This window comes from Eschrichtius robustus, chromosome 3 (genome assembly GCF_028021215.1).
Source record: "Eschrichtius robustus isolate mEscRob2 chromosome 3, mEscRob2.pri, whole genome shotgun sequence".
In the NCBI taxonomy this organism is placed as follows: domain Eukaryota; kingdom Metazoa; phylum Chordata; class Mammalia; order Artiodactyla; family Eschrichtiidae; genus Eschrichtius; species Eschrichtius robustus.
Window position 1 is genome coordinate 56,013,348 of NC_090826.1, and position 26,946 is coordinate 56,040,293.

Consider the following 26,946-nt stretch of genomic DNA (forward strand, 5'->3'; position numbering starts at 1 on the left):
TGTTATGTTTAGTCAGTAAGGATCTACTACATTCTTCCCTATAGCACCAACCTCTCCCCTTTTATTGGAACTCTTGTATTTAAAGCATTTTAAGCAGAAAGACATATCAGGAAGAAAATGGGTTTTCTAGACAAGCTGTATTACAAACAAGGTAGCTGACTCTTGAAACAACCATACTATCCCCGCAGAGTTGTTCTGAGGACTAAAGATGATATAAGTAAAGCATGGATCAGACTATCTGCCATCATGGCTAGTTAATTTATCATCATGAAATGAGTTGATTTTTTAAAAACAGCTTTACTGAGATGTAATTTACATACCATAAAGTTCACCCCTTTTAAGTGTACAGTTCAATGAATTTTAGTATATTTACAGAGTTGTATAACCACCACCACGATCTAAGTGGATTAGATCTTCAGTTTCTATGAATTAACTTTACCTGTCATTTAAAAGCAGGTAGGCAAAAATTGCCAATGACTCCAAGTTTAAAGGATAATGAAGGGCTTTATTTTGTTAGTCAGTTTGGTTTCCTACCGTCTAAGGGCAATAAACTAACTTTAGTAAGACAAGGCTCACTTAAAAAAAAAAAAAAAAGAAAGAAAGAAAGAAAAAGAAAAAATGATTGTCTTGTTCACAGGCTCACTGCCCTTCCTTTTCACAACTTGGCAATCTGACCAAGCCACAAAATGACACTTAACTTCTCACTTCAACTTAGCGTCACGTTGCAGGGGCAGGGGGCAGGGAGGGGGCTGCCAGGCAATAAGGAGGCAGGTCATGGCAGCGTAAGGATAGACCACACTTTTCAGAAGTTTTAAACAATTAATATATTGAGAGATGGCACTTCTGAGCTTGTAACTTTGTGCCAGGTGCTTCACTCATTTAGTGCTGATATTATTCCAATTTCATAGATATAGGGGAAATCAGAAAACTGAGCATCATTCCCTGGTATCCCCGCAGCTCATTACTGACAGAGCAGGAATAAGCCACTTTGTAGTGAAGAAAGTGAAAAGTGACAGTCTCCGAATTAAATTCACTGGCCTAAGGTCAAATGCAAGTCAGTGGCAGAGGCAGGGCAGAACGAATGACTCCCAGAGCCCACACCTCTCTCCACTCAGTGGAGGTGCGGGGGCAGAGACACCGGGACCTGCTGGGCCCTGGGCAGCTGCCGGTACTCACAGCATTCCTGCGCCGCCCTGATGCACAGCTCCTCTGCTGTGTACTCTCCGCCGCCCAACCGGAGGGGCTCCCTATCCGACAGATAGAAGAGCACTTCCACCCCTGGCTCAGGGGCCTCCAGATTCACGTCAGTCTTCTTGGAGCTCCTCATTTTAGCACAGAAAGCCATGGCATTGCAGTCCTCTTTTATATTTAGATACTGTAGTAGAAGGAAAATGAGACTATGCGGTCATTCTATGTGCTAAAAGCACTAAGTGGTGAAAGAGTGTTTTGAAGGTAAGCAAGCAGAAAGATATGGTATTGGATAAGTACCTCCCCCTGCCCCTTCCCTCCCTGAAAATCAAATGTATCAGAGCTCACAGCAGGTGCAACCATGGGAAGTAATCAATTATGCACGCTCATGAATTATGGTTAAGACCATATTGTCAAAAATCAGAGTAATTTTAGACATGACCTGAATTTATTTTCTCTATTTGCACACAAGTTGTAGTTGAAAAATGTGCCTCATTCTGGAACCACTGATGTTAACGTTATTAATATTCCTGTTACCTCTACCGGAATCATTTAACTTTTGAATAGACCTACTGGCACAAATTACACTGTCTTTTACTTTTATGTCTACCTCCCAGTAAACGGCAAGCTCAGGGAGGGCATTAACCATCCTTACCTATTTTCATGCCCCTAGAGCCTAGCCCAGGCTGGCTCTGAGACAGTACACACAAAAGGACTACCAATTCATGTTCATAAGCCACATGAATGGGTCATGAGAATTAATGAGTGGAGCCAGGTCCCTTCACCCCACGGAGAGGCAGGACGATGGGCAGCACTTTGTGGCACCAGAATGTGAGCGAGAAGCCTTGCTTTGAAAAGGTCAGAACCCACTGGTGAGAAGCTTGCAAATAAGTTACTCACCTGAGCCCCCTCAATGGGGAGAGCAACTAGGATCAAAGAGCCAACCTCAGCAACTGAGCTTTGGGCACGGTGAGAAAAGAGAGGGGAACTAGGTAAAGTCCTGCATGTTCTTTCTCCCCCTCACCCCAGCACCAATGGCCTCAAACCAATTTCCCTGACCCCAGGTTCCTACTTTCCTCCTGCCTACCAAGCCAACCTTCACTTAGCCCCCAAAAGTAATGTCCCCCTAGCACATCTCAGATCCTCTAAAGGCTCCGCATTAATCTAGAGACCAATCCTAAGCTCCTAACAGAGGCCCTCCATCACCTGGCCGGCTAGCCACACTGGCCTCATCTCATGTTATATCACTCTCGGCCTCTTACTGCAGGCTTGAAACTCACAAAGCTGCCATCTTCTTGTTACCCACTACCCCCCCCCAAGCTGTTTATCTCATTTTCCTGCCTTTGCTCATGCTAATTCCTCTACCAGGAGTGCCTTCCCACCTCATCCCTTTCATGGCAAACTTCAATTGCCTTTAGAACTCAGCTCGGACATTACCTCCTCCAGGAAGCCACCTCTGAACCTCCATCCCACCTCCTGAGTTAGATGTCCTCTCCCAAACTCACCACAATGCGCTCACCACACTGAATTACGACCCTATTATTCACCTGTCTGTCCCTCTCTCACTCCCACGTGCTGAGTTCCTTAAGGACAGGGACTGTGTCATTCACATTTGTATCACCAGTGCCTAGCACGGAGCTTGCAGAATGACCCAAAACAAGTCACGGAGGGAGGGCCGCAGTCACAGTTCTCTTCACCAAATTCATGTGCTTGGTCCGTTAGCTGCCCTGGTGAGGTGAGATATTTACAGGAAGGACACGCACCAGATATGCCTCAATGCTACAAACCAAGAGGCATTTGGTTTTACTTGTTTAATCTCCAAAATAAATCTGAAGATCAAAATTTTCCAGAGACCAGGCTGAAAGATTAGCTCATAACTTACCTTAAGGTTCAGATCAACTATCAAGCAAGAAAGTTTTAAAACGCAACACTGAGCCTCCAACTATACCCCAACAATGAAAAACAGAGATAGAAAACAAAGTAGCTAAAGTCTGCTTTATAATGTAAGAAAAAACCTTTGTCCTTAAGAGTCTAAACAGACATGGCAGGGGAAGAATTCAAAGATGGTGTTATACACTTTCACCCTACAGAAATAATCAGGCAAATAATACATAATTATATATGTACAAGATGTGGCACCATTTGAAATAGAAAACAAAAATACAACGTCCAACAGGAGAACACTCAGTAAACAAAATTAAGAATATCAACATAAGGGCTTCCCTGGTGGCGCAGTGGTTGAGAATCCACCTGTCAATTCAGGGGACACGGGTTTGAGCCCTGGTCTGCAAAGATCCCACATGCTGCGGAGCGGCTAAGGCCTGTGTGCCATAACTACTGAGCCTGCACTCTAGAGCCCGCAGGCCACAACTACTGAGCCCGTGCGCCACTACTGAAGCCTCTGCGCCTAGAGCCCATGCTCTGCAACAAGAGAAACCCCTTCAATGAGAAGCCCCTGCACCACAACGAAGAGTAGCCCCTGCTCGCCACAACTAGAGAAAGCCCGTGTGCACCAATGAAGACCCAACGCAGCCAAAAATAAATAAAATAAATTTATAAAAGAAAAAAAAAAAATACCAACATAAAGGAATACTATGCAGCTGTTAAGGTGACATAAAACTATTTGACCCAACACTGAAAGATGTATATGACACACTGCAAAATGAAAAAAGCAAAACATGTATATTATGATCCTTCTGGTTATGCATTTGTACAATCTGGAAAAACAGACAATAAACTGTTAACAGTGGTGAACATCTAGGAGAGATTACAAGGGAACTTAGACTGTACTTGCCATACTTTTGTAGTTAAAAAAAAAAATCTCCAAAGTAGCACATGCAACATTTGGAATGAACAAAAATTAAAATAACGATATTGAAAAATAAATGGATATAGCACAGATAGTCCTATAAGTTTAAGATCAGTTTCATTATCCTTTATAGAAGCTATTTTCCTTTGTCTTTCTTTTAAATAATGCAAATGTACATACCTGCATTTATCCAGCTGTCCAATGCCCCCCAAAAAGCAGACTGGATTTTCTTCTCTACTTTCCAAAACCCATTCAGAGCTGAGCTAAAGACAAAGATAAATAAATAAATCAGCTACAGAGGTAATTGCATCAGAAAATAAGAGGACACGTTCATTAAGGAAGCAGCCCAAACCATAAGCAGGCAGGAAAAAGCATTTGGGAGGAAGAAGGCCGGGGCGGGGGTTGGGGGGGGGGACATTGATGAGGACACTGAGAGGACAGAGAGACATCTTAGGGTGTAAACATCAAAGAAGATATTATTTTCACTGCTTCAAGAAAGGAAGCCAGGGACTTTTGCTTCTTGGTGTAGAGTGCCCTGTTCAGTGTGAATGAGGACTGTGTGCCTTTTCCGTCAACAACCTCTCTCTTGAGGCTGTGAACAATAGTATAGGGGCCCAAAGATGTGCACTTCTATTTCCCATTTCCACTTCCTTTAGAATTACCCTCTTCCCAATCCAGCCTACCCATGGCTTCATTTTAATGGTGAAACAGCAGATGGTATGGTGAATGGAGGAGGGCCTGGGAACAAATCTGACCAATGATGCTTTCAGTTCACCAAATATTTTTTGAGTCATTCTTATCTGAAAACTTAGGCAGCAAATAAAGGTCTTCCCAACTTCCCAACCTCACCTCAAAGCCTTATTCATACTAAACAAGAATACCAGCTTGGTTCTGTAAAATTAAAGTACCTGGTCCCATTCTTACCACCAACACCAACACCACCGCCGCCACCACCTACACAGCTCTGCATTGTTTTAACAGCTTTCCTTGGTGCTTCTCACAAACTCTTTTTAAGAGTAAAATCAAACTATGTTTTGCAAATAAGGAGTAACCACTCTTAGTGATTTGAAAATGGTTGCCAAATTAATACAGATTATTGTCTCAGTTTTCTGTTGGTCATTCCACACATTTTATCAGAATCCAGTTTTAGAAAGAGCACAGTCCCATGCATGACGGGGCAGAAGTGGAGGGGTGCCTGGGGAAAGGGAGATGAGTTACCTCTGAGGCTGCAAGGCCAGCATTCCCACAGGACATTACAGTCGAAGTGGGAGATGGCACAAAACACAAAAGCAATCTAAAATCAGTAGAGTGGGTGTGGCATGATATCATCTTTATGCCCCTTGCTAACTCCGGTGACTGACACTGGAGAGGGCTGGTTTGGGGAGGTTTTCTGCAGTGGATAAGGCAAAACTAATGATAGGAGGCCAGGCAGGAGATATAAGTATGAATTTTGATGTGATGACTTTGACTTGGCTATTCTGTCATGACAGTTTTTAAAAGATTCAAAGAACAAATCATTATACTTTCAGCTTTAAAAAATTTAATATAACCAATTGTTTTACTTACATAAATAGATACCTTGCCCTGCAGCAAAACAGCAATCTGAAATTAGCTACATCTAATACCCTGCTTTGGCTCAGAAGCAGGTGTTCAAATCCCACATTTAGGAGACTCATTCGACAATTATTTTTGAGCAGTTCTTCGTGCCAAAAGCTGAGCTATACCAGGAGGCCGCAATGAAGAACAAGAGCAATATGGTCACTGCTCATGTGGAGCTTACAGTCCACAGGACTAAAAGAATCAAACAAAGATGCACAGAAAGAAGTAATCATAAAGAACTTAAAATGCCATGAAGGAAAAAGAGAGCATATAATAAGGAACGTGATTCAGCATGGGACTCAAGAGGGAAGTAACACTGAGCTGAGATGGAACGGCTATCATGGGAGGTGGGGAGAAAGCAGTTTGGGTAAAGGATGAGCATATGCAAAGGTCCTGTAGAGGGAAGAAGCCAGTCCGGTCTCTCCAGATGCATAAATGGGGAAATCCCTCCAATACGCCTTTTTAGGCGTGGGTAAAGAACAGCACTAGCACATTCATACTTGCTAACAGCACGCCTGGGGCCTTGCTACCCCATGTTTCCGGCAGCACGCTGCCAAGGATGAATGGAAATCAACCAGATGGCCTCCATGCTTTAGTGCCCCAAACCAGAAGAGGGACGCACACTCAGAACCTTTTAGAGCAGGAAGAGACCTGAAGTTCCATCAGTCTCTTTAAGAAGGGCTACTGCATAAATCTTTTTAAACTCACAAAAGCATTTTAATATGCACCATCAGATCACATGTTACTTGAACACAGGAGTCATGGGGATTGAGGATCAGTCTACAATCACCAGGGTTCTATCAAAACCCGTAATCAAGAAGAGTTTGGTTTTTCCATTATTCATTCTCTATTACAAGCAACACTGTATTGAAGTCACATTGTACCTAATAATTTTCAAACTGACTTCCAGTATTACTGGACAGGACAATAAAATGGTATCAATTTGTGATGCTTAGCCTAGAGATTAAACTCTGAGAAATCAAGATCAGCAACAGAATTTCTTGACAATATGCATTTACTATGATGTTTTTATAGACTGATTCAATAACAACAAAAATCCCTGTTCTCAGAAAATTGACATTCCAATGATAAAAAAATTAAACACACCCATATAGCACTTAAAAGGCATGCTAGGGCTTCCCTGGCGGCGCAGTGGTTAAGAATCCACCTGCCAATGCAGGGGACACGGGTTCGAGCCCTGGACCAGAAAGATCCCACATGCCGCGGAGCAACGAAGCCCGTGCACCACAACTACTGAGCCTGCGCTCTAGAGCCCGCGAGCCACAGCTGCTGAGTCCGCGTGCCTAGAGCCCGAGCTCCGGCAACAAGAGAAGCCACCGGGATGAGAAGCCCGCGCACCGCAACAAAGAGTAGCCCCCCGCTCGCCGCCAACTAGAGAAAGCCCGCGTGCAGCAATGAAGACCTGACACAGCCAAAAATAAATAAATAAAATAAATTAAAAAAAAAAAAAAGGTATGCTAAACATTTAAACCTAAGACTGGTGACCCACTTTATATGAAATGACGACTCATTCAGGATGACAAGTGTTTTTTGTGCTACAGCATTTGTGCAACGGCCTCATTCAAGTAACATTTCTTTCCGAATAAACTGAACAACATGCTCTAACTACTTATTTTTAGAACAAGTAGGAAAAGAGCAAGATCAGCTTATAAATACTTTGGATAATTCCAAGAAATCAATTCAAGCTTCTTGCTCCAAGATACAAAAAGAAAATCTTTAATGCTAGAAAAACTGACCAGTAGGAATCACTCAACACAACACCCTTTAAAAATAACATGATTCACTGGGTTCCATTCCCCAACTCAAATGAATACAAAGAAGCTCAGAAAATAGTAAGGATAAAAGTGAGAAATCAAAAGCTTTTTGATGATAGCAGTGAATTCTTCTACCCTAACCTCCTTATAAATTTTCAAGGATTTGAAAGAAAATGCCTTTCTTCCAGTGAAGAAAGTGGCTTTAGTGGCTTTAGCCATTACTTTAGTGGCTCAATCTTGCAGAGGCTACTTTACATGAAAAAAAAAAAAAAATCAGGGAAATTTTGTGAATTCTGAATTTTTTAGTTTATAAAAGTCTTATGCAAGAGATATGTATATCTAATACTTTGTGAATGACGGAAAAGTAACAGAAACAAAATGTGACTCTGTGAGTCTGAACAGGACTAACTGCAATAAACGGGGTAGCACAACTATTTTGTAAGATGCAAAATTCCAGAAATCAGTGTCTGAAGATATGGAAAGCCTGCTATATTTTCAAGGATATCTTTTGAAATACAGGTATCTATTAAAGGAAGAACATAAAATTAAATTTTGAATAGTGGAGACGACAGACATAAAGATAGATCATATTAATATTCACAAATATGATGATCAGAATATGAGTGCTTTGGGCCAAAGGCCATGGCCAGATGTATATGATAAAAATAGACTGGATGATGGTTAAAATCAATGACAAATATATATGTATAACTGAATCACTTTGCCATACACCTGAAACTAACACAACATTGTTAATCAACTATACTCCAATATAAAATAAAAATTTTTAAAAAGGACTATCATTAAAGAAGGAATAAATGAAAGTAAAATTTAAAAAAATTTTTAAATCAATGACAAGACTCAAAATAAAATACTTTGGATATCTGATTTTTACTAGAGAAACCATCACACCTACAGTGAATTACCTAACGGATGCCTTAAAGGAATCAAAGCTTTTGATTCCTGAAGTAGAAAACACAAATAAAATGTTGATGAATTAAGGTATGAACCCAGAAAAATTGAAAAGAAAAACATGTAATTTAGAAAATGTCCTGAAATCAGCTGCTTAATACCTTAAGAAATGTTAAGACTGAAGATCTTAAACCTTAAAAACCATTTCAGCAGGCACCAGTCTTAAGGATGGTGAGGAAACCTGATGCAACAATACAAGCTCCAAGAGGGCAGGGACTCTTGTCACTTTTGTTCCATGCTTTACTGTATTAGGTGATCAGTAAGTAGCTAAATGGTTAAATGAAAGATGAAGGTAACAAAGCAAGCAACATCACCCGATGGAAATATCACCGTAATGCAGGGTGTGTGATTTTATTGCCTCTATACACAACTAGCAAGTGGACCTTGAGCAAGTCATTTAAATCTGAGCCCATCCGTGAACCTGAGAGGAAGCATCTTGCCCAACGGATCAAAAAAAATCTCTCAAAAAGTCTTCCTTAAGCTCCTACATGCCTTTTTTTTTCCTTTTCCCTCTTGGATCTCCCTCCCTCCCACCCTCCCTATCCCACCCCTCTAGGTGGTCACAAAGCACCGAGCTGATCTCCCTGTGCTATGCGGCTGCCCCCCACTAGCTATCTATTTTACATTTGGTAGTGTATACATGTCCATGACACTCTCTCACCCTGTCACATCTCACCCCTCCCCCTCCCCATAGCCTCAAGTCCATTCTTTAGTAGGTCTGTGTCTTTATTCCCATCTTGCCACTAGGTTCTTCATGACTTTTTTTTTTTTTTTTCCCCTTAGATTCCATATATATGTGTTAGCATACTGTATTTGTTTTTCTCTTTCTGACTTACTTCACTCTGTATGACAGACTCTAACTCCATCCACCTCATTACAAATACCTCCATTTCATTTCTTTTTACGGCTGAGTAATATTCCATTGTATATATGTGCCACATCTTCTTTATCCATTCATCCGATGATGGACACTTAGGTTGCTTCCATGTCCTGGCTATTGTAAATAGAGCTGCAATGAACATTTTGGTACATGACTCTTTTTGACCTATGGTTTTCTCAGGGTATATGCCCAGTATTGGGATTGCTGGGTCGTATGGTAGTTCTATTTGTAGTTTTTTCAGGAACCTCCATACTGTTCTCCATAGTGGCTGTATCAATTTACATTCCCACCAACAGTGCAAGAGGGTTCCCTTTTCTCCACACCCTCTCCAGCATTTATTGTTTCTAGATTTTTTGATGATGGCCATTCTGACCGGTGTGAGATGATACCTCATTGTAGTTTTGATTTGCATTTCTCTAATGATTAATGATGGTGAGCATTCTTTCATGTGTCTGTTGGCCTTTTTCAAATGAGGCTGTAGATGTGAAAGATGTTAGTGCTAAAGCAATATAATGTAGGCTTTATGGCAGAGGACTGAAGTGGGTGGCCAACTTGCTTAGAAGAACAAAGAATAAATAGGGATTCTGAGCAAAAGCCTGGTCATAAATCAAAGTCCCATTTCATAAGTCTCAGATGACACAGCAGAGCAGTTAAGAGCCTGAGCTGGAGTCATTAAGGACCTGGGTTTGTATCCTGCCTTCCCCACTGACTAGCGATTGTAATCTTAGGCAACTTACTTACCCTCTCTAAAACTCAATGTTCTCAGCTGTAAGTGGGGGGATAAAAAATAGCCTCTATCTCCTAAAGCTGTTAAGAGTTAAATTAGTTAATGCATATAAAGTACCTAACACAGAGTGTAGCAGGCAGTAAGCATTCCTATTTTGGTCGTAATTTCTGTTAAACTGATTACAGCTTGATGGAACACAGTTCCAGTCAAGGAAAGGGAGCTCCAGCATACACCGAGCGTCTGCAACATCTCATGCACGGAGCTAGGCGCTTGCACTTAATTCTCATAAAAAACAGAAGTTTCAGGCCAATCAGTGGGGGTGCCAGATGTCAAACATGCGACTGACTCCAAGGACCAGGCTTTTTCCACAGGGGCGTAAAATCTGCTTTAAAGTGCCCCCCATCACCAACACCACTGTCTTCTCTGGCTTCGTAGTACTTTCTGTAGTCTAGCATCCACCTAGGAGACTGGTCTCATCCCGGGCCCCTCCCTCCAGAGACTGAAAGAACTGTCGTTCAACAAATCATGAAAGCGCCCCGGGCCCTGCCTGTGTTCCAGCCCACAACTATCACACTGCTCTGGCACCACGAGGGTAGGGGTGGATATGTGGGGAGGAAGTTCTGGTGGCCCTGGCAGAGGCCCACCCCATAGGCACGGAACCTCCTAAAGGCCTAACACACACACACACACACACACACACACACACACAGACACACAGACACACAGACACACACACACACACACGGGAAAGCGTCTTTCTTCCCTCTGAGTCTCATTACCCGGGGCTTCGCACCCACCGGAGACTTGTCAATGACTGTGTTTGTTGCTCCCGGTGTCCCCTGCTTTACTGAGGCCCAGATAACTGTTCTGAGGAAGGCATCACAAGATGCTATGCAAAGCTAATGGATTCCAGCCAAAAAGATGACATAAAAACAAAATCTGTTATTTTTTCCCGTCAGCAAGTCAGAATTATGGCTTTTCTATATGCTACTCCGGCCACACAGAATAACTCACTTCTAACTATAGCAGCAATTCCAGGAATACCCCAGAACCGTAAGTGCTGCTCCATTTACAATAAACTTCTAGGGATGATCAAACAGTCAATGCCAACTCGATGATCCAGGGCTCTCTGCACTGCTCCCAGTGAGCCTGCTTTCCCTGAGAGACTGCTTCTGATCAAACTAAATTAAGTCAAAATGTGTTTTCCTAAAAGCCACACTGTATCAACACGCTTTGCTATTCCCTCCCTTTTATTTCTTTTACCACTAATACATCTATAATGTTCTTAAAGAGCACAGAATACAGTGGTCAAAATATGGTGACAGAAGTGGACACTCTAAAGGTGGGGAAAATGGCTTGTCTTCACCTTCACCTTCTGTGCTTTCCAATCGTTCATCACTAAAATACTTATTAAGCACTTGTACCATCACAATAAAACCTTGCATTTATACGATACTTTATAGCTTAAAAAGAGCTTTCACATCTATAGCCACATTCGAGTCTCAAAGCTCCTTTCACAGATGAGAAGACTCAGCTTCAGACATTCCCACGGTCAAATGGCCAGTGAGTGGCGAGACCAGGCTCAGACACATTTCTCAGCCTCCAGCTTCACTGCCCTTTCAGTTTGCCACATTTCCTTGGGCAAGGCGCGGGCTTTGGGGGAATCTAAAGAAGAACAACGCTTAAAATCTAAGCCCACCAAAACCCTCCAGTCTATTATTAATAGTTGGCAAGCATTAAGAACTACAGGAGTCAAGAAGAGAGGGCTGTGAAGTGACCAGGTAGAGTGGACTCTGTTCCCAGCCTTGAGGAATAGAGACAATCTAAAAAGAAAGGAGGGGTGCAGCTGTCCTGGAAAAGGGCTGGAGGAAGGAAAATCGAGAGGGTGGAGCTGCAGGAAGGACTATGCAGACCAGGAGGGATCAGGCAGGAAAGAAGTAGACAGAGTGAAAAGGTGAGGCAGGGTCGGACTGAGGAGAGGCGGGTAGGGAGAGGGAGAGAGAGACAGAGAGAGACAGAGAGAGAGAGAGAGAGGGAGAGAGAGTGTGTACACGCACATGTGAGCACCAGCTTCTGTCTGTAAGCAATAAGAGAAACTGCCTGGTATTGAAAAAGTCTCTAAAGCTCTCTGAACACAAATCCTGTGTAACAAGGAAAGTATTAGATGACCTCTACAGTTCTTTACAGAACAGAAGCAGTTAGAAGCCTGGGCCTAGAGTCACCCTAACCTGGGTTCAGACCCCAGCTCTAATGTCTGTGTGATCTTAGTCACGTTTTTCAACCTCTACACGTTTCTGTTTTCTCTGGGATTAATAAAGTATCTACAGGGCTGTTGTGAAGATTCAAGATTTCTCTAAATCTCTTCCTCTAAAGTAACTTTTTACTGGCTCACACTCAAAAAGCTCACAGTTCATTAGTTAATCAGTTTTCTGTTGAGTATACTCAAGGCTTTTAAAATGTTTAGATTAAAAAAAAAAAAAAGTAACAAAGCAAACAAACCCTATCTTACAAATGTTTGAAATCATATTATGCTGCACCCTAACAAAACTAATTCCTCATTAACTTGTATTTCCAAAGGGTCGTGATACAAAGACACAGAACCTCTTACAGATATGCCATCTGGCGAAACTTCAAGGTAACTATAATTTAAAGGAATATAGAGGAAGCAACCCTGAATCCCCCTCCACCCCTTGCTAACTTTCACTAATTTATTTGTGTGTCTACTGCATATTTACCTACTCCCTCTCTCTGTTATGTACTAAGCTCTTTGGGGGCAGAAATCCATCTAACGTGTTTCCTGTAATTCTTTAACCACTTAGGGTTCCCGGAAGCAAACAACAGAAACCAGTTCTGTTTACCTTAGGATGAAAATAAACTAAGGGGAAGATATAAGAACACAAGAACAGTCTGATAAGGACATCGTTCTAGCACGGCCACCACTGGTCACCAGCCATCACCACAACTGGACTCCTGATTCTGCTGCTTCCACGAATGATCTCAAGCCACCCCTATGTATTTGTACCATTCCTTCCAGAAGCTAAGTCTTGGGACAGAGGAATCCAAGAGGCTGGACTTGGTTCACCGCTAGTCATGTGTCTTGTACCTCCTTCAGCTTCCACAGCAACAACGGATGATCACTCCAGAAATGAAGGGGGTTCAGAAGCTGGACAATGTCAATGCAGGTTAATTGCTATCAAATGGCAATGTCCACACCAGTCTATACCCCAGAGGAGCTCAGCTATTGCCTCAAAATATAAAGTGATGTTGGGGAGAGAAATAAAAGGAAATCTCAAGGAAAGTGTTTCCCTACATGTTCTCCTGCACCTCTCCTCAACCAAGAAACTGTAATCAGTTTTCATGTTTAGACTTGAAATAGCCTACCAACAGTCTCCAGTGCTGCACTAAGGCAGAGGTCTTCGTGAACCGTATGTGCATAGTGAGCAATCCACTCGCTCTTCACCAAGACAGCAGACTTGATCAACACTGCTCCTCCACAGCACAGAGCCTCCTCTCTCTCCTCCCCATCTGCCCCAATTGTCTCTGGCACCAGCCAAGAGTCCAGTAACGGTTACACACCACTATCTGACATCTTAGGAACCCATGCTGACAGCTTTTCAAACCTTTTTTACCATGATCTACAGTAAGAAATGTGTGTATGACACCATATGTGTATGACAAAAAATGAGTTTCACAGAAAAATATCCTTACTACATGTAATTCACTCTGATATTTTCTATTCTATACTATTTTCTTCTGTTTAATAATAGATTTTAAATGCTAAATAAGACCCACAAAATCGATTTCACAGTCCACTAATGAATAATAAACCACCGTTTGAGAAACACTGGTTTAAAGGACTGAACAAGATTACCAAAACAGAATTTACTTTATAATCACTGTTTATAGTCAGCTGAACATAAAATAGTGAACTGCATTTCATCTGGAATTCCTTTGACTATGAGAAGATCATCCCTCTTTTCCCAAACCATGCAGCCTAGGATTTTTTTTTTTTTTAAACATCTTTATTGAAGTATAATTGCTTCACAATGGTGTGTTAGTTTCTGCTTTATAACAAAGTGAATCAGCTACAGATATACACACGTTCCCATATCTCCTCCCTCCCGCATCTCCCTCCCTCCCACCCTCCCCATCCCACCCCCCCAGGCGGTCACAAAGCACCGAGCTGATCTCCCTGTGCTATGCGGCTGCTTCCCACTAGCTATCTATTTCACATTTGGTAGTGTATATATGTCCATGACACTCTCTCATCCTGTCACATCTCACCCCTCCCCCTCCCCCTCCCCATATCCTCAAGTCCATTCTTTAGTAGGTCTGTGTCTTTATTCCCATCTTGCCACTAGGTTCTTCATGGCCTTTTTTTTTTTCTTTTTTCCTTAGATTCCATATATATGTGTTAGCATACTGTATTTGTTTTTCTCTTTCTGACTTACTTCACTCTGTATGACAGACTCTAACTCCATCCACCTCATTACAAATACCTCCATTTCATTTCTTTTTATGGCTGAGTAATATTCCATTGTATATATGTGCCACATCTTCTTTATCTATTCATCCGATGATGGACACTTAGGTTGCTTCCATGTCCTGGCTATTGTAAATAGAGCTGCAATGAACATTTTGGTACATGACTCTTTTTGAATTATGGTTTTCTCAGGGCAGCCTAGGATGTTTTAACACAAACAGCTGCACTGAGATCCACTGAACACTGCCACACTCACAGTCTTCATTTCACAATACAGGTTCTTCTCCCAGAAAGCTCTTCGGCTGTTTACCTCCTAAATCCATATAATGCTACCAGAGATAAAGAAAATGTAGAAACAATACCCACAAAGCATGGAAGATTCAGATTTTAAATTCTGCCATTACCCATGATTTATTCCCATAGTCCCCAGTTTCTAACCTTAGAATCACATCTCCTAGTGATGCTTTGCAGGAAACTAAACAATTCAAAATCCTTTCTGTTTACTTCACATCTGTGCAAATTTTTCAATGCATTTTATGGAAATAACCATTGTAAATGGAGAGAAGAATTCAGCGTTTGGTCATCAGTGGATATTTCTAGGGAGGGGAAAGCTTCCCAAGTTTTGAAGGTTTAAATAGATGGTATATTATGATGAATTTGGCTAGGAGTCTTCTGCAGCAACTTTAATTATGTTTTTCTACCAATGAACTGAAAAAGGTGAGCAAATACAGCTATTCTTTCTCAAGATAAATGCTTACTTTATACTCTGCTCATAAGAAGGCAGAACCTCAATGAGACACTTTTTTGTATCCTTAAAGCGAGGTCCCAAGCAGGGCCAGAACATGACTACAGCCATAATTCTTTTATCAAAGGGCCCCTGTCTAACAGACAACAGGCATCCATCTCGTTGCACCAAAATATTCAGTGGCAATGCCTGGTCTTCATTCATTCAATTTTCCTGTTTAATTTTTTGGGGGAAGGAGGGGAATGGTGCAGACTTCAGCCATGGAGCTTCTTTGGCCTCTCTCCTTTTAAGAGAAAAAAAATGTAGAAAAAGAGAAAGGGAGGATAATTTTCTAAGAGCACTGTGGAGGTAAATATTATGGTAGGATGTTAATGACAAATTAGACTAAAAACATAAACATAATAACAACTAGAAGGAATAACTCCCTCGCTCCTGGACATCTTCATTAAGTAAAATAACCAACCAAACAAAAGCTCATTATGAAAAGCCTGTGAAGCACACTTTGGTGGGAATAAAAGAATGCAAGAAAAGATGTATCATCAAAGAAGAGTTAGCAAGCCAAGAATGTGAAAAAGTAATAATATTGATACATGATTGATTGCCAAACACAAGACACATCCAACCAAGGCAAAGAGTATGTTCAGAGAAGGTGTGAGTGTGGGGTTGAGGTAGTTAACCCAATCCAGGAGAATTCAGGAAAAACCAGCATGGTGGAGTTAACCATTCTGGTCAAGAAGAACTGAGCTAGAACACTGGCCCTGACACTCAGTCGCTGGGATCAGGTTACTTTTTAACTTTCAGTGATTATTTTCTTATTTGCAAATAAAGATAACAGTAATTCTTTTACAGGATTGTTTTACACTCTGAGAGAAGAAATATATATAGGTCTAGTAGAACACCTGGCCCAGATTAGGCATATAATAGTATGACCATTATGGAGCAGGTGGGATTTGAACTGGGCCTTTAGGAATGGGGAAGATACAAATAGGAAGAGAACAGCAGCCGACTGAAGGGAACATTCCAAATAATAGAAACATGAAGAAATAACAAAAGAAGGAAAGGGGCAGTGTAAAACCCTTTGGAGACTGACCAGAAGGTTTGTGTAGAATAGAAAGAAATGAGAAAAAGGAGAAAGCTGAGACCAGTTTACAGCAGACCATAAACGCCCAACTCAGGAGTATGGACTTTCCTTTGAGGAGACAACCCCAGAGAAGAACTCAAATCCCCACACTCACATGAATTCCTCAGAAACAAGAAAAGTCCCCCAGTATGTGAATATGTGCTATGTAGAGATGGGGGGAACTCAGACACAAGGAGATGACAGGCAAAAGCATGGGGACACTTTAAATTCATCTGCAGAAAATAATATCCTCTTTTAAAATATTTTAAATGAATCAACTAGTCCTTGGATGGATATACAGGCACTGTACACTAAGATTCCCCACCTCCCCTTTCCCTCAGTGTGAACATCCCAGGACAATAAAAGTTAACTGAGCAAACAGCCCCAAATATTGCCACTGGTAAGAGCTCATTTGAATATTCATGGAGGGAATCTATACTCTAACCCCACCTTAATACACACACATAACTCCCACAAAGAGCAACTTTTTTAAAAAAATAATAAAATAAGAAGCTAGAGGTTTTCTTCTGCAAATTACACTGTGAATGAGTCAGAAAAAACTTTCCCAAAGCTTGTGTCTTCATGGCTGAAGAGCCAGCCTGGCTGGGACATTTCCTAACAGCACTGGGGGAACGAATATTCTGCTGCTGTTGATTAATCATCCTCTGCGGTGCAGCCTCACAGAGTTGTTCATGGGGCTACCCTTGGCAGTCACTCTGAATTATTTTTGTAACATCTTGTCCTTGGATAAAAGGAAACACAGAGTCAGAAATAGGAGGTTAGGAGGCCACCTATTACTCAGCAGAGTTGTTTACACAGCCTTGTTTCCCTCTTATCCAGAGTCAATGTCCTGGATAATTGATAGGTATAAGGCACACACATTTCCAGGGATCTAAATATGGCAGAATTCACAAAAATCATGTTCAATGGAAATTTCTCTGCCTTTGATGATTCAGAAGAGCATATCAGACCTTCTCAGGCCTTAGAATCATGATTATGACCAATTTTCATTTCACAGAACTGTAAGGGGTGGAACTGGGGGGCGGGGAGGGAATCCGGTTAGTGGAATTTGCACGAACAAGTTCCCTTGTACTAGCATTCATTTCAACAGTCTCCATGGCCATAAAAAAAGAACGAAAATGCCATTTGCAGAGACAAGGATGGACCTAGAGACTGTCATACTGAGTGAAATAAGTCAGACAAAGACAAATATATGATATAGCTTACATGTGGAATCTAAAAAAATGGTACAAATGAACTTATTTACAAAACAGTAATAGAGTCACAGATGTAGAAAACAAACTTATGGTTACCAAGGAGGAAAGTGGGGAGGAGGGATAAATTGGGAGACTGGGATTGACATATACACACTACTGTATATAAAATAGATAACTAATAAAAACCTACTGTATAGCACAGGAACTCTACTCAATACTCTGTAATGACCTATATGGAAAAGAATCTAAAAAAAAGAGTGGATATATGTATATGTATAATTGATTCATTTGCTGTACAGCAGAAACACAACACTGTAAATCAATTATACTCCAATAAAAATTAACTTTAAAAAAATAAAAATAAAAGAATAAACAGTCTCCGTTAGTTTACATGAACGTTTTATCAACCCATGCAGCTCTCTGATGTGTGTCCAGCCAGGTGGTACCTGAACATTTCTGTCTTGGCCAAGAACTGTGTTTGTCCAGTGCGTTACACCTGTACACACAGCGAATAAGTAGCAGAAATGCAGCACAAAACTGATCCTCAGATGCCACATCTCACGGATCTCACACTGTACTAAAATAAATATTAATGAAGGAACCTCTCTCTGTCTTTTTAGCCTTTCTCCAAACGAATACAAAAAAGCAAAGCTGGCGTAACTATACATAAACGTTAACTAATCAAAATCAATACAAAATCAATAAACACAGTCAATATTTTTACAGCTTACAAAAAGCACTTTCAATATATGATCTCCATTAATCCTCACAATAATTTTAAGTATCATTCCTCTTATTTTAATCATAAGTAAACTAAGGCCTAGAGATACTTAAGTGACTTGTAAAAGGTCATATGTATTTATTAACTGGGTCTCAAATCCAAGTCATCAGGAGGCAAAGGAAATGGAAACAACTAAAGAAAAAATGACAAATGATCATGGTGAAAAGGTCATATTTCACTAACAGTCAAATTAAAATAACAGGATGCTATTTTTTATCTATCTAATCAGTAAAGGTGGTGGAGCTGTTTTTAAACATAGATACAATCCTGGATTAGTTAGAAGTATAAATTACTGTCATCTTCAAACTATAAAAGTTATTTAGACTCATGATAATAAAAATATACATTCAATAATATAGAAACATATCACTGAAAAGCTGAAGTTCCTCTCCCTACTTCCCAGAGATAATCACTACTCAGTTTTTTGGTGCAACCTTTCTCGAAGACAATTTGGCCTCATATATCAGTTTGGACTTAAAACCCCTCACATTCTGATTCAGTAACCCCACAATACTTTAATGAAAAAAGCAGGTTACAAAACAGCGTGCAGAGGATGAGCCTAGCCATGTTGCATAGACAAACACAAATAATCCTAGAGAGAGAAAAAAGATGGAAGATGGGGAGGACATTGCAGGAAAAATTACCCATTTAACAGTGATTATCTTGGGTGTCTGTGGGGTTAGTGATTACTTCATTTTGTACACTCTTTAAGACTTTTCAAGTATTCTACCACACCTATGTGTTATTCCATTCAGGGGGGAAAAGTAATTCGCCCAAGTTACACAAGGAGTTAGGGCTGGGATCGGGGGTTTAGGAGAGATGATTCCTAGTCCACTATTTAAGCCATCCTATCAATATATCCCACTCTGCCTGCTGTAATTTTAAAACAGTTCAACAGTTACCAACAACCCAAAGCAATTAAGAGATGTAATTATTTGTTAATAAGTGATAGAGGTATGAAGTGCTATGACTTCAGAGGAGAAAGAGGTCACTGGTGCACAGAACAATTCCAAAGGCTTCATACGTCAGATTTAGAAAGGTAAAGAGAAAAAGCATGCTCCATTCCAGATGAAGATAAAGGTGTGATCAAAGGCAGCAGGAAGAAAACCAGCAAGCCTATTTGGTGGACAGTAAGCAGACTTAAGCATATTCATGAAGAGAAGCAGGAAATAAGACCGAGAAAGGTATGCTGGGGTCAGACTGAGATGGAAGAGATGATGGAGGAGTGGAGAGTCACAGACTGCTTACACATCCAACTGGTGAATAAGCCCCCATCATTCTAACTCCTTTGTCTCCATCCACTTCTCTCCATCATCCCACCACTTCTCTCTCCAATTAGGGCAACACTGTCCTGAAAAGTTTCTGCTTTCCTTCTCATATGCCTCTATTCCAGTCTCCACGATGCAGCCTACTTCTAAACTGCAAATCTGAAAATCTTATGCTTTCTCTTAAACTCCTTTATTTTCTACTCTCTTAAGATGGCCTTCATAGCTACTTGTGATCTAACCTCCCACGGCTTATCACTGTTTGTACCCAAAACTCCAATGTACTATTTGCAGTTCCTGGAATCCAGTACACCCTTGTCCTCCAAGCCTTTGCCACCCCCATTCATTCTTCAGTTCACAGCTCAGAAATCATATCCATCATCCAGGCTTCCCTGACTTGACCCACCTGCCAAGTTGAGGCATCCAGAGCAACCTGTGCTTACCTTTACAGCAGCATTTATAATCCTGCTCTGTGACCATCTGTAGAATTGTGTCTTCTCCACTGTCTTTGAGCCCCATGAGGGCAGGGACTGTAGCTATTATCTGCCTATACACAGCACCCAACAACAGTGCCTAGGGTACAGCACATATTCAATAAATGCTTGTGGAAGGAACAGATGCTTAAACATTTCCTTTTCCAGGATGCCTCCCCTGACCATCCCCACTTCCCTCTAGAAGTACTCACCTAATCCATGTCAATATTATATACCGGTTTGCATTTAAGAAACTGTTTTATAAGAGTAAATGTGTAGTTATAGGCCTTACTGAATTGTGCAAAACTACTTAACTTTGTATTTTTTTGTATCTTCCCCCACCTGAGATTTTGCAACGTGTTGGGAGTTGCCTAGGTGAAATGATAAAGAAAGTCTAATACTGTACATCAAATCAATTCAATTGGGCAAGTGGAAAAAAAAACACAAGTTCATAATAATTACGGACCAAATGTTGATTTCTGTTACAGAAGAATCAATGATAAATTGTGAACCAAATTTACAGGTAGTTTTAAAATATTCTCTTACTTACAATTATATTGCAAGGCACTTAAATTTTTTAAATTTATTTTTAAAGTATACAATTCAGCAACTTTTAGTATATTCATAAAGTTGTACAACCATTACCACTATCTAATTCTAGAACATTTTCACATTCATGCCCATTAGTAGTCACTCTCCATTCTCCCCTCTACATCCCCTGACAGTCATTAATTTATTTGTCTATTCTGGACGTTTCATATAAACGGAATCATACATTATGTGGCCTTTTGTGTCCAGCTTATTGCACCTAACATAATAATTTTTTCAAGGTTCATCCATGTTCCTAAATCTCTATGCCTCGATTTCTTTATAAAATGGGCTTCAGTAAATGGTGTTTGTAAAACTGAACAGCCACATGCAAAACAATGAAACTGGATCCTGCCATTTACCACCTAAAATATTTATAATTTCACATCTAAGGCTACTGTAGACAATTATAAAAACTGTCATCAACTAAGTGGAAATATTGCATATTAACATTATTCATTCATTCATGCAACAATATTTGTTGTTTAAATTGTATTAAATTGATTAAATTGTATTGAAGCAAATTATATTAAACTGCCTACAAACCTGTCTATAAAAAAAAAATGAAACTGGGCCACTATCTTATGCCATACACAAAAATCAACTCAAAATGGATTATAGACTTAAACATAAGACCTGAAACCACAAAACTCCTAGAAGAAAACACAGGCAGTAAGTTCCTTGATGTCTTGATTTCAGTCTTGGTGATGATTTTTTTCAATTTGACACCAAAAGCAAAGGCAACAAAACAAAAAAAAACATGGGGTATTACATCAAACTAAAATGCTTCTGCACAGCAAAGGAGACTATCAACAGAATGAAAAGGCAACCTACTGAATGGGAGAAAATATTTTCAAATCATATATCTGATAAGGGGTTAATATCCAAAATATATAAGGAACTCATAACTCAATAGCAAAAACAGAACAAAACAAAATTCCACAAACAATCCAATTAAAAAGTGGTCAGAGGATCTGAATAGATGTTTTTCCAAAGAAGACATACAGATGGCCAACAGGTACATTAAAAAGCACTCAACATCACTAATCATCAGAGAAATGCAAACCAAAACCACAATGAGATATCACCTCACATCTGTTAGAATAGCTATTATCAAAAAAAACAAAGAATAACAAGTGTTGACGAGAATATGGAGAAAAGAGAACTCTTGTGCACTGCTGGTGGGAATGTAAACTGGTGCAGCCACTATGAAATAGAGTATGGAGGTTCCTCAAAATATTAAAATAGAACTACCATATGATTCAGGTATTTATCTGAAGGAAATGAAAACACTAACTCGAAAAGATATCTGCACCCCCTATGTTTAATTGCAGCATTATTTACAATAGCCAAGACACAGAAACAACTTAAGTGTCTATCAAAGAATGACTGATATAGAAAATTAATATATACACAATGGAATATTATTCAGCCACAAAAAAGAAGGAAACTCTGCCATTTGTGACAACATGAATGGACCTTGAAGGCACTATGCTAAGTGGAATAAGTCAGAGCAAGACATACTGCATGATCTCACTTACATGTGGAATCTTAAAAAAACAAAAACAAAAACCAAACTCACAGATACTGAGAATAGATTGGTGGTTGCCAGAGGTGGGGGTAGAAGGGTAGGTGAAACGGATGAAGGGGGTGAAAAGGTACAAACTTCCAGTTATAAGATAAATAAGTCCTGATGATGTAATGTACAGCACAGTGACTACAGTTATCAATACTGTAGTGTATATTTTTAAGTTACTGAAAGAGTAAATCTTAAAAGTTCTCATTGTAAGAAAAAAAATGGTAACTATGTGTGGTGATAGACGTTAAATTTACCGTGGTAATCATTTCCAAGTATAAACGTATATCAAATTATGTTGTATACCTAAAACTAATAATGTTATATGTCAATTATATCTAAATGAATGAATGAATGATCTCTATTGACCTGACTGAAACTAGAAGGTCTAAAGTAAACAACATATTAGAAATGTATTTTTTAAAGGTGAAAAAAAAGAATAAAAGTTTGTAAGAATTAAAAAAAAAAATTTGACTAATACCAGATGATGTTAATATAAAGTCCTTGCCAGGGATAAAAGAACTACATGGCGGGGGCTTTCCTGGTGGCACAGTGGTTAAGAATCCGCCTGCCAGTTCAGGGGACACGGGTTCAAGCCCTGGTCCAGGAAGATATCCCACATGCCGTGGAGCAACTAAACCCGGCACCACAACTACTGAACCTGCGCTCTAGAGCCCGCGAGCCACAACTACTGAAGCCTGCGTGCCACAACTACTGAAGCCTGTGTGCCTAGAGCCCGTGCTCTGCAACAAGAGAAGCCACCACAATGAGAAGCCCGCGCACCGCAACGAAGAGCAGCCCCCGCTCGCCGCAACTAGAGAAAGCCCACGCGCAGCAACCAAGACCCAACACAGCCATAAATAAATAAATAAACAAACAAAGAACTACATGGTTGCTACCTTGACCATAAACTCTAAATGACACCTTTTCTCATGAAAGTTATGATGACACAACCCACCTGTGTTCTAGCCCACACATCTGACTCAGGGTCAGAAATCACGTCCAATAAATTATCATCCTACAGATTATCCTACAATCAAATCTAACTTGGGTTTTCTCCCTGGCACATCCCATGCGCTTGGGAAAGTCACCAACTTGACTGTAAGTTCCTAGAGGGCAAGAACAAGATCTTTTCTTCTCAAGTCTTCTCTTGAGGCTTCAAGGCATAGTTGGCACAGTGCTCTGAAATTAATAGGTATATATATATTTGTTCAACAACACTTAGATACTACTATGTGCCAGGCACTGTACTAGGGGCTATGGTTATAATGAGAAACAAGAAAAACAAGATTCTTTAACACAGAAACAGATATAACTTTTAAAATGTTGGTTAGGTTAATGAATCTGAACCAGAAAATGTCACAGCCAGGAGTGACATTAGTGATTAATTCATTCAACCTACTCATTATAAACGTGGACAAAGACCAAGTCAAAAAGAGAAAAACAAGTATCGTATATTAGCACATATATGTGGAATCTGAAAAAACTGGTATAGACTATATTATTTACAAAGCAGAAATAGAGACACAGATGTAGAGAACAAACGTATGGACACCAAGGGGGAAGGTGGGGTGGGATGAATTGGAAGATTGGGATTGACATATATATACTACTGATACTATGTATAAAACAGATAACTAATGAGAACCTACTGTATAGCACAGGGAACTCTACTCAATGCTCTGTGGTGACCTAAATGGGAAGGAAATCCAAAAAAGAGGGGATATATGTATACATAGAGCCGATTCACTTTGCTGTACAGTAGAAACTAACAACATTGTAAAGCAACTCTACTCCAATAAAATTTTTTTAAAAAAACAAAGACCAAGAGAAGTTAAGTGGCAAGTCCACAGTAAATACAAGGATTAGATTAAATCAGCATTCCCAAACCATGTTTTCTGGAACCTTGTATTTTTATGCAATGATAATTGTTCTATACACATATAGCTCAGAAAACAGGGAGAAGGAAAAAGGAGGTCCGTAGTGAAATAAATTGGGGAAACACTAGTTAAGCAGTATTTTAAACAAGAACGCTCAGCCTTTTTAAAAAAATGTTTTATTGACATATAGCTGCTGTACAGTATTATGTAAATTACAGGTGTACAATACAGTGATTTCACAATTTTTAAAGGTTATATTCCACATATAACTATAAAATATTGGCTATATTCTCCATGTTGTTCAAAATATCCTTGTAGCTTATTTTATACCTAATAGTTTATATACCTCTTAAGCCCCTAACCCTATATTGCTCTCTTCCCACTGGTAACCACTAGTTTAAAGAAACTCAGCCTTTAATTTGGTAATAAGTGTAGTGAGTCTCCAACTTTTGCAAAATTATTTGACCTAGGGACTTCTTTTTTAATGAAATATATATTTGGAAAAGCCTGAGTCATATGATCTCTATGTTCTCTTTCACTTCTCAAATTCTATAAATTTACCTAAGAGTATCAGTCTCAGAAAGCCTTCATTCCTGGGGCTTTAAACTATCTAGTTTAATATAACAGATTCTTCAGAAAAGGTATTCATTCATTATTCATCCACCCGTTCATTCAATCACGTATATTCATATTCTCTCTCTCTCTCCCCCTCACACGCACACACATGTCCTCAAATTGGACAGACACAAGCACAGAAATAAAATCTAAAATTTCAGTTTAATCAGATCAACTAAAAAGGTACTCATAAAAGAGTGGGGGAGAACAGGGTATTTTTGTAATGTCACCTCAAGCAGGTGCTCTGGAGGTAATGCCTGGGAAAAGTTACATTTCCCTATTACCCAATAACCCAAACACCTGGGGAAAGTCCTTGCAATTCTGAGAATAGCATCTGGTCACAAAGAAAACCCAAAGAGAGAGAGGGGAGCAGTCACCTGGGACAGAGTGGAGGCACCTTTCCCCAACTCTGTCCCAAATGATCCTCTGCCTTTAGTTGCCTCGGCCTTCTCGCTTCTTTCCCCTTCAACCCACTTGATTTTCCTGTTTTCATCCCTGATCTTTTTGCAAGTCTTCTCTTTTCACCATGTGATTGGATAAGTTATATGACACACTGGCAGCTGGCCAGAGAGTCTTCCCAGAAGAGAGCCCACTTTTCAGGAAACTTGCCTCGTTCCCAGTTAAGGGAAGACAATAGAAAAGAGAGGGAGCAGAGATTGAGATATGGCAAGTTCAAACAGCTCACTAAAATTTGGGAAGTCAAGCAGATACCTGTTCACAAAAACAGAATCCAACTGTACCCAATTCATACTTAGTACACATACATAGAGATGTATACATGCATATAAAGTATGTCAAATATCAGTGTTAAATTTTTTTAATATGAGAACCCTGTTAATAGTAATAGCTCATGATCCCTCTGCTGTATATTTTCTTGGTCTGATTAAAAAAAAAAAAAAACAGAAATAAAAGTATATTTAAAGCATACATCATGTGGTAGGCCTCTTGTAAAATTTCCCAAACATCCTCCCCATCCCCATCCCCTCTCCCCGCCAGTTATAGAACCTACACAATGGGAACCTCCACGACATACCAAATTCAGACACACCTCATCCAATCCCATACAAACAGATTTTCAGAAGAAAAATCAAGTGGGAAAAGTGAATTTCCCTAAATAACTTCCCCTACTTCTATATTTATTCATGCAGTTTAGCACTTAATGATTTTCAGTGTGTTTTCAAGTGTAATATCTTACACAACCCCTATAACAATTGTGTGGGGGGGTCAGGTTCTAGCATCCTCATTTTCAGAGGCTAGAGCCTCCTCCACCTCCCAATCTCCAAATACTGGTGAGCCCTGGGACTCAGGCCTGGATCTTCACCTTTCCTCTATCCACACTCACTACCAAAGCAATCGCAATGAGCTGCATGACTGAAATGGCACTTACATGCTAACAATTTCCAAACATATCTCAGAACTCCCATCGCAAATACCCAATTACTTCTTCAACACCTCCACTTGGGCGTTAATAAGCGTCTAAAGCCAATATAAAAAACAACACTTGATTCCTGCAACACCACCACACACCACCTCCCTCCTACCCTGAGTTTGACATCTCAGTAAATGTCGCCACTATTCACCACATTGTTTGAGCAAAAAATTCAAAGGTCAGTCTTGACATCTCTCTTTTTCTCACATCCCATTATCCAAACCATCACCAATTCTTATCAGCTTAGCTTCAAAAAGTCACACATCTAACAATTTCTCACCACCCCATACTCGGTCACCATTTTCTTCTTAACATAAGCACCAAGAAGGCAGGGCTGTGTCAGTTTTATTCTCTACTGTATCTGCAATGTCTGACACAATAAATGCTCAATAAATAGGGAACAAATAAATGAATATTGGCTCAAAGAGTAAGGACCCACAGAGTAAGATAATGACAAAAGCCAGGTCTTGAACCCAAATCTCCAAATACATGGGGAAGTCCATACTACCTTTTGAAGCTTTAAAGGAAAAGGAAGAGGGGGGCTAAATTACTACTACCTTCCATGCTTGTACTTGTTTTTCTTTTTCCTTTACCCTTCTCTCTCAAATGCACATACTCAAAGCTTCTTTTCCAATTAACTTCTACTCTAAGCAGTGAGGAAATGCATACAAGGGAGAGAAATGTTCATGGATCCAATGTACAGTCAGCTTTTCAGTAATACCTTTGGCCTGTTTTGGTAAAACGGTATAAAATGTTTTAAAGGTTAATAAGGATGATGGGAGAGGGGACCAGTTCAGATGCTTCCACAGCCTAATGTCAATTCT

At 40.1% G+C, this 26,946-nt stretch overlaps 1 protein-coding gene across 3 annotated transcripts in view; it reads right to left on the reverse strand.

The window, feature by feature from the left end:
* Window positions 1–26,946, reverse strand: part of JAK1 (Janus kinase 1) — a 232,790-nt gene that overhangs the window by 47,669 nt on the left and 158,175 nt on the right. For all 3 annotated transcript variants that reach the window (XM_068540046.1, XM_068540045.1, XM_068540047.1), the window contains exons 2-3: window positions 4,178–4,260; window positions 1,177–1,375 (exon numbers count right to left, since the gene is read on the reverse strand). In XM_068540046.1, coding sequence (XP_068396147.1) covers window positions 1,177–1,375; window positions 4,178–4,183 — 205 coding nt within the window. In that variant the 5' untranslated portion in view covers window positions 4,184–4,260. The remainder of the gene's footprint in view (window positions 1–1,176; window positions 1,376–4,177; window positions 4,261–26,946) is intronic.